Source organism: Microcaecilia unicolor, chromosome 8 (genome assembly GCF_901765095.1).
Source record: "Microcaecilia unicolor chromosome 8, aMicUni1.1, whole genome shotgun sequence".
Lineage (NCBI taxonomy): Eukaryota > Metazoa > Chordata > Amphibia > Gymnophiona > Siphonopidae > Microcaecilia > Microcaecilia unicolor.
The window spans coordinates 164,021,653-164,034,496 of NC_044038.1; the positions used below are offsets into that span (position 1 = coordinate 164,021,653).

The window sequence follows — 12,844 nt, forward strand, 5'->3', positions numbered from 1 at the left end:
CAGAGCCCAGTGCAGTGTGATGTAAATGAGTAACTACTACTTGTTGAGAGCTTCTAGCCAACCATGCATGTGCAGGAGTTCCCACTTTATTACTGTCATACGGTACCACATGGTGTTAAAATTTTTACTACTTCTAATGTCATGCTCATTTTTGAAGCACTATTGTGAATGTCCTCACCAGAGAGGGCACTGCCTTTGGGGCAGCAGTACTTAAGGCAGAGTTAGCCTGATCCCAACCAGTATAATGGGGAGTTTTGTTTTATCCCTTTTATTCTGGACATTTTTGTGGTTGATAAGGTAGGACAAGTTTTTAGCTGCTAATTTTCTTGAGTCCTATCAGACGAATCCTGAATATTGCCCTGATGTAAGTTTTGCCTGATCTCTGGGAGCTAATTCTGTTTGTAGTTTTTGTGTGTTTTTGGGCCTTCCAGTATCTCATCTTTTGGGTGGTCAGATGATCATTCTTGGGATCATTCTTAGACAGATGATCGAAGGCCCCATGCTTTTCCAAATAGTGCTCTAAAAAGAGTGCTGGAACAGTACGGGGTACCACAGGGATTACTAGTATCACCAATACTATTCAATGTAATGATGGTGCCACTGGGGGGGGGGGGGGGGGGGAAATGGACAAAATAAAAAAAAGCATTGGACCTCATGGAAGAATGGGCGACAACTTTCAAACTCAAACTAAACAGAGACAAAACCAAATTCCTAGTACTATCCAGCCATATCCTACCAAGAATTCATAATCAACCAACAAACATCACATCAAAACACAACTTAAAATACTAGGAATCATTGTCGACAAACACCTAACACTGGACAATCAAATTTCAGCAGTAACATCAAAATGCTTCGGAATACTATGGAACCTGAGAATGAGACTATTTCCCTAGACAATCTTTCCAAATTCTGGTCCAATCAACGACACTATCGCAACTGGACTACTGCACTCTAAAATTGCTGCAAGCAGTGCAAAACACAGCAGCAAAACTGATTTTCAAGAAACCAAAATAAGAAAGAGCAATACTACTACTTGAAACACTAAAATGCCAGCCCAGAAAACAAACTACCTACTCCTATATCTACCCAACTGCAAAAACACCATCTACAAAACTATCTACACAGCAGGATTTAGCTATCTGGGTTCCAAATAGTGGAGCTTGAAACCAAAAACCATAAGCAGCATCACAATTCTCCTCTAGTTCAAAAAAGAAATGAAAACCTATGTCTTCAAAAAAAAATTCTACAGCTAATCACAAAGATATTGTCGCCTTCCTTTCAAATCTACCGCTTCAAAAACTATATGAATAAATATCTCCAAAACTTTACAATGGAGCACAAAAGCTACCACTACTGTTTCCACTTCAAATCTAGCTCTTCAAAAACTCTTAACTGTAGATGCCCTCTCAACATTGCACAACACTGTTGTAACTCTACCAGAATGTAAATTGTAAGCCGCTTTGAACCAAAACCTTTTGAGCAATAGTGGGATACAAGAATGCATAAATAACTCTCTAATAATATAGATTCTGACTCTGCCTGTAACCATGTCTCCACAATAATAATACCCATATCAGATTCACCAATCATATTCCGAATAAGCATAGTCTTATAATAGACTGATCTAGCATTCGTGTAACAGCATGGAATATGAGTTAGTCATGTCAGCATATAAGGAGTTCAAAGTTACCCTTTTTTAAATGTTTCCTATCTGTCCTTATCCTTTCATTAAAACTGGTCTTTCTCCACCACTTCAATAGAATGCGGCATCCTCTCTGAACAATCTATCACACATCTGTCTTGGCATGTATTTAAAAAAGCATATCTAGGTTTTCTCAAACTAGAAACAAATCTTCTCGTGTTTCACTACCAACCAGGCACCTAATGGCTAAAAGCAATACACAGAACGTTAAAGCTCACTTCACTTTTCACCTATTAGTAACCCCAGGTACTGTTGTAGCTAATAAGAGCACAAATATAACCATTATAACTTGTTAAGAACCCCCCCCCCCCCCACCACACACACACACAAAAAAATCCTTCTCAATAAAAAATGGAAACGCAGATAAAAATAGTCAAAACCAAGATGCTAGTCACTCCTCTAGGCACCACACGAAGGAGAATTCCTTTGGCTTGTAGCTTAGGTGTTGCACCAAATGATAATCCACCATTAGGTGCCGTGATTAAATCCCCCATGGCGTCTTGACGTAGGTGCTGGTGAGCGGAGCTTGTTCCCACATCCTAGCTGGATGTCTGAAGCAGGAACAGAATGTGGACCCACGCCCACAAAATGGAACAGGTAGGGTTATGAGCGCAGTCAGGTGCTTCAGATAGCAAGGATCTTCCTAAGTACTAAAATAACATTATTCTCTTCCAAGTAAAAACATATAGAATAACAAAATATACATGTGGCATGCAAATGTTAGCCATTGGAAGCCTTGAGCAACCAGGTTTTAATAGGTCCCTTACATTTTTTTTGCGGCAGCTGTCCACGAATAGGCAGTGGTAAACTGTTCCAAGTAAATGGGGTTAAGTAGTAGAAGGCAGAATTCCTTGTAAATTCAGATTGGGCAAGTTCCAGTCTAGGCAGAATTAATCTTTGATCATTCAAAGAGTGAAGAATACAAGTTGGTAACATATAGATTTATAAAATAATTTAAATAAGGTGGGGTACCCATCCAAAATGCCTTAAAAGTGAGTAGTAAAACCTTAAATTTGTTTCTAAATTCTATGGAAAGCCAAGACATTTGAGTCTTGGAGAGACTAATATAATGCCACATCTTAAAAAGGGTTTCAAGGATTATGTGAAAAGATATAGGCACTCAGCCTGACATTTTGTGCTGAGCAAAAGTGGTTGTAACTATAGAAAAACAAATTACCATATAGATAGTTTAATGGAAATTGAGTCGGTATGAGCTCAGCAAAGGGCAGCCTTACCAATTTTAGATTTTTCTTTCTAAAGGTGTGAAAGTGTATAATGGTGAACCAGTTGATAGTCCCTCATGAGATTCTTTAGAAAATGTAGTCATGGGATAGGAGGCCATGCCCTTTTTGTATATTGCAAACTGACTGTAATGGGAAACGAGAGTAGGACTAAATAATTAGAAACATAGGAAAGGGGTTAGTAGTGGAGTGTTTCAAGGATCTGCAATGGAACTTTTGCTGTTTTGTTCATAAAATTATCTGGATATAGGAATATTAAGTGAGGTGATCAAATTTCTGGATAGCATAATTATAGTTGGGGGAGACGAATCAAGATGGCGGCGTAACAGGTAGTGCGGAGAAGCGGCTCGAGGAACCGAAATAGGGAGAAACTCTCCGACAGAATGCCCCATACGAAACGGAAGGGGTCAATGAGGATAGTACCCCCACCTTACCTCGACTCCTTCGTCCCAGACGGGACTTGAACGCTTCTTCTCACCGAGGTGGAAAAGCGCCCTACCGGAAGTGTAGCGAGTGGAATCCACAGTGAGGGTCGGGAAGCGTTGCAAAAGATGCTGAGAGTACAGAGGCTGGAGCCCCTGCAGGAGGTAAATCTTGAAATGATTTGGGCAAAGCTGAACAAGATGGATAAAACTTTACAACAAACATTGGGAGAAGTTAGTAACTTTGAGAATAAATTTCAGGAGATAAATTTGAAAGTAGACCAGTTAAAAGAAGAAATAGCTGGAAAAGTGACTAATTCAAAAGAAAGTAGATTCTTTTCAAGAATTTAGAATAAATGTGGTGAAAGATAATGAGCTTCGGAGAAGAATGGAACAAATAGAAAATTTTAATAGAAGGTTAAACTTACGTCTCTTGAACTTTCCCAAACTCTCAGGTGTTACTTCGTTAGATTTATTCAAAAGATATTTGAATGAGGTATTGAAAATGCCTCTAAGCTATGCCACCAGTAAATAAAATATACTATATTCCTGCTTCTAAAGGAGAGAATGGGAAAACTCAAGAAACTAATCTAGATCTTGATAACATCTCAGCTATACTTAAACTTTGGACAAAAGAATAGAAAGGACTACATTGATAGTGTCTTAATATTCGAACAGGACTTTAATAACATAATGAAACAGTATTTTAAGAATTTAAAAATCTGTTTTGGGGGATCAAGGTACAAATTTTTCCCGATGTTACGAAATCGACCCTACAAAGGAGGAAAGCTTTCTTAGCATTGAAAGCAAGAACTATTGAGATAGGAGGGATGTTTTTCCTTGCCTATCCGTGTAAATGCATTGTTAGATTGGGTCAGGTTAAATATACATTTTTTTCACCTGATAGCCTAAAATCTTTTCTTGATTCTAAACAACTGTAAAGTAGAAATGGGAAAATTTACGCCACCTGTTGTGTTAAATCATTGTTATAATTTCTCCTAACTCTATTCGTCTCCTCAATCAATGAGGTCTAAGGAAGTAAACATTTATTTTTTAAAGAATTGAGATTAGCTTCTGAACTATTTAATGTAATTTTCTTTCTAAATTTCTTTATTGAATTGTATTATGGTTGTATTTCAATAACAAGGGTATTCTTGTTAAAAAAGTTTAAAATTAATAAAATTGAAACAGCATAATTAAAGTTGTTGAAATGGTAGAGGATTGAGATATTGAAATGGAATCTTGAGACAGGAGACTGGACATCTAAAAGTGATGTACATAGGGAGAAAATCCCTATGTAGGAAAAGATTTTAGGTGCTAATTTTCTTTCCTTGAGTCCTATCAGACCAATCCAGAGTAGTGTCTAGTCTTCCCCTTTAGTGGAACTAGAAAAGGTTCAGAGAAGTGCAGCAAAAATGATAAAGGGGATAAAAACGTCTTAAGAGAGGCTGAAGAGTTTGGGTTCTTTTGGAGAAAAGGCAACAGAGGAAGTATGATAGCTTATAAAATCACGAGTGACATGTAACAATGGTTTAACCTGTCCAAACACAAAACATGAAAACAATCCATGAAACACAACAGGTAATTAAGCTGTGGAATCTGTCGCCAGAGGTTGTAGTCAAGTAAGCTTAACATAGTAGGATTTGAGAGATTTGGACAAGTTACTGGCAGAAAAATCCATTAAAAAATTATTAACCATACAGTCTTGGAGAGCCATTGTTCATGTCTGGCAATGTTATAAGAAAGATATACTTTTCCGAATCTACTGGTACTTGTGATGTGGACTAGTCACTGTCTGAGATAGGAAGCTGGGCTCTACAGACCTTGATCTGACCCAGCATGGTCGTTCTTATATTGGGTTCATATAATGCTTTTCAAAGCAGCTTCATGTTCTATATATATTGACGTGCTCAGTTTGCAGGACTCAAGCCTGATGCATATTTGCAATTCTATTCTGAATATCCTGTGCAGTGAAGAGGCTGACTGGGGAGAAAAAAAAATCAGTGAAGCACTTAATTTTATCAAGGACTCCACGGACTTCACTGTTCTACACATCACTCCTTGCTGTCACTTATGAACCAAACTCAATATCAAGAAGTGTACCACAGAGGAAACTTCTTAGTAAAAATTATTTCCACTCATCATCACTCCACTGTGGGGAGACGGCAGCCTCTGCTCCAGGTGATCTAATGTCACTATTCCTTGGCGGTGTTGTTGCCGGGCCCGTTGGCATCCTGGGCCCCGCCTTCTTTGAGTGCAATCAGCTGTGCGGCCGAGCATTGACAGTCTCCAGCTGTTGCCGTTTGCCTCTGGTTCCCTCTTCTACTCTCCAGGCCGCTTACTGCCGCATTTTGGTTGCAACAGGCACTCAGCCTGCTGCCCGTTCGCTCCAGTCCCGTTCTTCAACCGTTAATCGTTGCGGCTGGGCCGTTAGGCCTTTTAGATCTACGACACCTGGTTGCTGCAGTCATCGTCTGGGGAGCTGGTGTGGTCGGTTGAAGAGCAGCTTTCGACTCCTTCTGCAGCCTGCTATTTCGACTTGGCCTGTTCGGTAGCTCTCGTTTCATCCTGCCTAACACAATGAGTCAAAACCTTCTCAATGTCTGAGTTTGCACAGGCAGCCATAGAGATTCAGCCTACTCCAAGGCTTCAACATATCGCCTGAAGTCCTTCCTACCAACATATTTGCAGAACATCTTTAAATTCTTTTCACCTTTCAACTTATCTATTTTCTCTGTTTCTTTGATCTATTTGATTCTAATTTAATTGTAACTGTATCACCTCTGATCTGGCAATAGCCTATTAGTGCATTGTAAGCCACTTTGAGCCTGCAAAACTGTGGGAAAAACGTGGGGTATAAATGTACAAATAAAAATCAGTAATGGGGCTAAAGGCTTTCCTAATATCGTAATAACTCAAAACCCATTCAAGAAACCAAAGCAGTAAGTTTTTGACTAAGTCCTAGCACTCCACTTGAATTGTAGTCTATGTACAAGTCTTTTTTTCCTCTTAGAAGCAGACTGATAACAGAACTTCATTTCTGTTTATAGCCCAAATTGGTTAAATCAGTTTTACTGCTTTAAATTGCATGAGGATTTTACTTTCTGGTTGCAAGCTATAAACACATTAAAAAAAGGGGGGGGAGGGGGAGAGGATAACAGGAGGAATAAGGACCTGGAAATCAGTTGAATTGGGAAGTTCAAGGCTGAAGGTTTTCCTAGGGTGCTTCCTACTCGTGCACCAGCCCTAGACCTGTTCTGTTAGACTGGACTGCCTTCTTTAATAAAAGATGTGTGTTTAAAAAAAAAAAAGTACAACAGTGAAGGTAAGGTTTTCACTCATTTCTGTTTGAAGGTAAGGTTTTCACTCATTTCTGTTTTTTTCCCTTTTTGTTGAATATCGGTCAAGATTTCCCACATAGTGGGTTATCCTGCTTTATTTTGGAGAAAGCAAAGCTTATTTGTAGTAGGTCTTCTCAGAAAAGAATGATTAGAGTCTCTTTCCTTTGCTGCTGGAGTTTAGTTGCAAGTTTTGTTGTGTTGGAAGGATCTTAACATTTTCCTCCTGCTTCTTTTGACTTCTGGCTCAATCAGACCTTGTGTTTGGAATCTAACCCCATGAGTTCACGGCTGTGTGAGAATTTTCTCTTCCATCCTCTCTCAACTCATTACAGTGAAAGTTAGGGGGCCAGGCACACAGGTTCCTTGTGGAACCCTGCATTGATGGGGCTCTAAATCTGGCCACTCTCACTGTTTGGTCCCTGGAGCTTCCTACACAAGAATCTGAATTCTGCCTTCGTAGTATTCCTAGCCAGCCTGGGCAGCAGGACCCAAGAATCATATAAAAGTCTTCCATATGACAGCACATAGGACTGCTAATAAGACTTGGTAGGTAGGGGAAGGGGGTGGAAATAGTGATGCAGCAGCTACACAGGTATGTTCATACATGTCTGGCAAAGCTTTTCTAAACTTTGCTGGAAGACTGATGCTATATGCGGGACTTCTGTCTTTGAAGATGACCTATTGGAAAATAAGCAGTTTGGTCCTTCAGTAGGATTGCTGACTCAGAAAGAAACCTCTATCAAATTTTGGTCAGTTCTGTCCATGAAGAAAGCCTCTGTTACCATATCTGTACAACTGCCCATCTGCAAGTAACAGTAAAACTGACTTTCCACTAATGGAAATACATTAGGCTTTGTGGTTTCTTTGTATTCTACTGTCAATAAAAATGTTTTAAATTAGTCATATCACAGCTAAGTAAATTATTGTATAGATATAGACAAAATGCTCAACATTTATACAGCAGAATGACTTATACAATATCTCTTTAGGTGCTAACATAAATGCACAAACGGAAGAAACACAAGAAACGGCTCTTACTTTAGCTTGCTGTGGAGGATTTTCAGAGGTGGCAGACTTTCTCATTAAGGCAGGAGCTGATATAGAACTTGGATGTTCTACACCTTTAATGGAAGCCGCTCAAGAAGGACACCTTGAACTGGTTAAATATTTGCTGGCAGCAGGTGTGTTGAAGTGAAAACTGAAAGTATATGTTTCTGTGAACATTGAAACTGGTTGTGTAATTTGTGAGATGCTGTAAATTGCTAGTTTGAAGAACTTGTTTTTTTCCACTTTCAATTCGTGTACAGTGTCCAAAAGCTATAAACTGAATCATACAGGTGACTGTGGACCTACCAGGTTTGTCATAGTAATTTGGACTACATTATAGTTCAAGGAGTTCCACACCTATAAATAAAATGAATATGCCAGATGTTGTATAAAGTATTAACTTGTGCTGTACAATGAGTAAAAATTCTTACAAGAGCCAAAAGGTTTTAGTACCATGAGATAATCCTAAAACAACTCAAAATGGTGCAAGAAGTAGACTGTGTGTGGTATGGATGGGCAGACTGGATAGGCCATACAGTCATTATCTGCAGTCACTTTCTCTGTATCTGTGTGTTTATGATTAAATGTGGAGGAGTGGCCTAGTGGTTAGGGTGGTGGAATTTGGTCCTGGGGAACTGAGTTCAATTCCCACTTCAGGCACAGGCAGCTCCTTGTGACTCTGGGCAAGTCACTTAACCCTCCATTGCCCCATGTAAGCCGCATTGAGCCTGCCATGAGTGGGAAAGCGCGGGGTACAAATGTAACAAAAAAAAAATATATGGGTTCAGAATAATGTGCTGATGATCTTTTGCCTTTCTGCTTATTACTGGAAAAAGAGTGCCATGACGGCAGTCATGTAACCTGAGGCAATGTGCCCGTTCACATGCTTCTACGTGAATTTGTTATAATGCCAGATAGGTATTTTTGCCCCACACATTGCATCTTACCTTATTCCCCCTTTAGGCATTTGTGGTCAAAATACCAGTAAGGACCAAGGAAGCCAGATCTGCTCCCAAATATTTTGAGTGGAATCTTCTCCCACCTCTTGCCCCAATACCACCATAAAGCAGGGATACTGCAGCTTGGGTTTCTTTTTCCAAACTTAAGGCTGTATAGTGGTTATGCCAGGAAAGCAGAAACCATTGAGGGGGAGATGCACTAAAAAATCGTTAAAGCCCTTCCCTTACCGATTCCATTAGCGAGTCGGTAAGGAACGGGCATGCATCAAGGAAAAGGAATGCAAATGAGCTGCTCGTTGTAGCTCACTTGCATTCTCTATTCCATCGGTAAACAGTCGGCCGGTCGAGCATGCACAGAGCAGCCAAGCGTTATGCTGGCTGCTGTGCGCATGCCAAGGACGTCCTTTATGGACGTCCACTCGAAAAAAAAAAAAAAGTTAGCACGTCCGGTCCCGCTGCACAAGGGCTTAGCTGCCCCCCCCAGCACCGTCTCTGGTTTCCTACCTGTGCATCTCTGTGACTACTCCTTGCCCCGCTCCCTCCCCGTCTGTGACGATCTCTTTCTCTCGCTTGATCCCTCCCTTCCTCCTGCCCCCGGTGTCCTGGCTCGCTCCCTCCCTGTGTGTGATCCAGTCAGCTGCCCAGAACTTACAGCCTATCAGCGGCTGCTGTAACAGGAGAGATCGCTCTAGTCCAGGATCCAAGAAGAAGGCACATCTCCCTCCTCCAGGTCTCAGCCAATCACAGCGTATTTAGCTGTCACTGGTGTCACTGTGATTGGCTGAGAGAGACCTGGAGGAGGGGCATAATTGAGCACCCTTGAAAAATAGCCCGTCCTCGTCAGGGACGTCTTTCTAAAGTGCCTAGCAAGGACGTCCCTGACGAGCACCCCCGGAGGTCCATAGCAGAAAACCCTCCAATGCTGATCCAGCAGTAGTGCAGAGCGACCACAAACCCCCCCTGTTTTATGACTGTGATGAAGCGCCCCCTCCCCTCCCCCTGCTGTGTGTGTGTGTATACAGGAGATTAGTGCTGTGTTAGGGCTCTGCTGCTGCTGTCCTCCTGAGCTGTAAAGGACGTCCAAAAAGAACGTCTTTGGAGTGTTTTTTTTTTTAAATAGGTGGACGTCCAAAAAGAGCGTCCCTGATGGCACTTTTTTTTTTCTCTTCTGATTCTTTCCTTTTCCCCAACGAGAGGTGTAGACCTCCCGTTAGGTTTTCCACGGTAAGGGGATCGGAAAACAGTAGTGCATCTCATTATAATAGCCTTGCAATTGCCTTTGGATCATCTGCATTCTGTTTTCGTTAGCTGCTACCATGATCGGAAAATGGCTTGGAGAAGCCTTTAGGGCATGCCACGGTTTACTACTTGCTCGTTAAGTTTAGTGCATCCCCCCCTGAGTTTGGAATGTGGGCTTCACACTTTACCTGATAATTCATAATCTTTACTGAGTCAAATTAGCTAGCTGTGCATATGGTTAGAAGACTGGTTAGTATGTCTGTAATCCACCTATCTAATAATCCCAGGTGAATGACCACCAATCATTTGAAACATTCCAGTCATACAAAATCTTACAGCATACTGCTAAGATGCTGTTCACTAGAGTTCAGAATGATGATCGGTAGTTACTAATTACTTTGCCCTATCACTTTTGTTAACTGGAAAAGATAAGGCTCATTTTTTCTGCTTCATTACTCCTCCCCCCCCCCCCCCCCACAAGTTTCTTCTAGTTGTAGGCACTAAAACTCAGACACCTCTTGTGGCTGAATCCTGAAATTCAACTTGTACAATAAATAACCTTTGCCACCTTTTGCAGTGACCATTACCCTTTGCCTGCCTTGGGTCTGAACATCTTACCTCTGCGGTGGTCCTGCATCTTGCCAGCAGTCCAGTTTTGGTAGATAAAATCAAAAAAAGTTTTCCATCCCAGTTTTTTTAAATACTTGGTGAATTATATATATTTGAAAGTTAACTTGTGCAAAAAATAGGGATGTGCATTTAATTAACGTACATTTTTGTTTACTACAATTAAATTTAATGCATAGTAATCAATTTAACACATTAAATGTATTAGTATGAGTTATAATGAGTGAAATTTTTTAATTTACGTCTTGACAGTTTTTTTTATTAATGACGTAACAAATGTAGCTTACCAGGCAATAAAATATACAGTGTCCATTGTCAAGACATGCATAGTAATAACATGATACTATGTCATCAATCTTTTCCCAAAACTGGCCCCTCAACCCCTGCCCATCACATACTCCTCCTTTTCTTCAGTTTTAATTCCAACATATTTCAAAGAGGATACAGCAATGAACCAGGTCTTCAAGTGTTGTATTCAACAGACTAGGTGGCAGGAAATGTTAAAGTTATAAGAGGATGGGGTCCCGGAGATTTGTTTTCCCTCCCCCCCCCCCCCCCCAGCTGTTCATACCTCCCTTCCCTCCCCTCTAGTTAGGGGGGGGAGGGGGACATCCGTCAAATAGACTACTGTGATTTCCAATAGTCTTAACGAGCTATACCTCTGTGAGCTTCAACCATATCAGATCCATGAGAGAGAAACTATTGTAAATCTACATTGTAGGTGGGACCACTCTCCTTTGTACCCCTACCTGCCCAATGCTGAATACATATCCCTGCCCCCAACTGCCCCTTCCCTTGTGTGCTGTGCCTGATTCCCAGCCATCTGAGGCCTTCTTCAGTGCCCCAGTGAAAATCTATTCAAAATCTGTCTACGCGCCAGTGGTGAAATCTTGTTTAAGTGGACCTCCCATATCGCTGTCTTAAAGACCTTTCTTTTGCTGATACTTTTCATTAGCCTTGTTTATTCTAGTCTCTTGGTGCACTGGTTGTGAGCATCTGCCATACAGCTTCCACCTCGTGTGTTACTTTCTGTCCTATTCAGAATTTTGTAGTTTCTCTTTTCCTTTTCAATTGAACTGTTCTCCCCTTTATTGGTCTGATAGGCAGGGTAGAAAGCACTCAACAAACTTTGAACATGTAAGTATTAAACACTCAGTGATAGAACTTGAAATGTCTTGGCTAATTGTAGTTTCACGTTTTTCCAGGTAGAGAGCACAAAGCTTGTTAGAGCAAGTTCAGGTATACAACTGAACACAGTGCAGTAAATATAATTAAAAAGTCTTATTTGATTTAGGGTGGTGGGGGTGTTGCAGAGTGGGAGAAAACTTAGAATTGTGGCAAAAACAGTACTTCCATATCATCAAGCTGATCAATCCATAGACTGGTGGGTTGTGTCCATCTACCAGCAGGTGGAGATAGAGAGCAAACTTTTGCCTCCCTATATGTGGTCATGTGCTGCCGGAAACTCCTCAGTATGTTCTCTATCTCAGCAGGTGGTGGTCACACATCAGCAGCAGCTCTGGCTAGGCCTCCAAGCCTAATTTTTAGGTTTTGTTGAGTGCCTGGGGTTGAGGGCTCTTTTGAGCAAGTGCAAACCTGGTGGTGCCAGGTCCCTCCTTTTCTCCCCCCTCCCGCTGGCTCCGTTAAAAAAAAAAAAAAAAAAAAAAAAATTTTGAACGGCCTTAAAGGCGTTTATTTCGACGTTTATTTAAGCGTCTATTGCAGCTACTCACTGAGACACCAGGTCGTTACGACTCGGAGCGGACAGCAGGTAATTTTACCTTTTTATAGCGGGCGGGGGTTCCCCGAGTCTTCTCCTCGTGGCACATGGCGTCGGAGGGCGAGGGCGCAAAGGGTCGCTCCCCGGGTCGCTCGAGCGCTTCTAGAGGGGATGCGGGGGTCTTCAAGCCGGATTCGCCCTTGGTGGGTGACAGTTTCGCGACCGATGCATGTCCCGGTCCTTCCTCCGGCGTGGCGGTTTTTCCCGCCATAAACGCCCATCCCCCGCTCCTCGCCTCCGCCATCTTGGCCGGCCACGCGGCTCGGACGGCTTCTTCTTGGGCCGCCCTTGAGGTTGGAGACATTAATGCCATGAACGCCCTTAATTTGGGCGACGGCACAGAAGCGGCTAAAGTTAAGAGCCGTTCTTCCCGCGCGGCTCCTTCGCGGAGTTTCGCGCCGGACGCCATTTTGGATGCGCAGCATGTCTCTCCCCCGCTGTTGCGAGCGCCGGTTGAGAGAGCGCCTAGGGCTGTTGCCCAGG

The 12,844-nt window shown here is 41.9% G+C and overlaps 1 protein-coding gene across 1 annotated transcript in view; it reads left to right on the forward strand.

Moving 5' to 3' along the window:
* The window catches only part of LOC115476533 (ankyrin repeat and KH domain-containing protein 1-like), a 321,971-nt gene that overhangs the window by 86,565 nt on the left and 222,562 nt on the right, over positions 1-12,844 (forward strand). Inside the window, 1 exon segment of the mRNA XM_030212956.1 lies at positions 7,699-7,890. Coding sequence (XP_030068816.1) covers positions 7,699-7,890 — 192 coding nt within the window.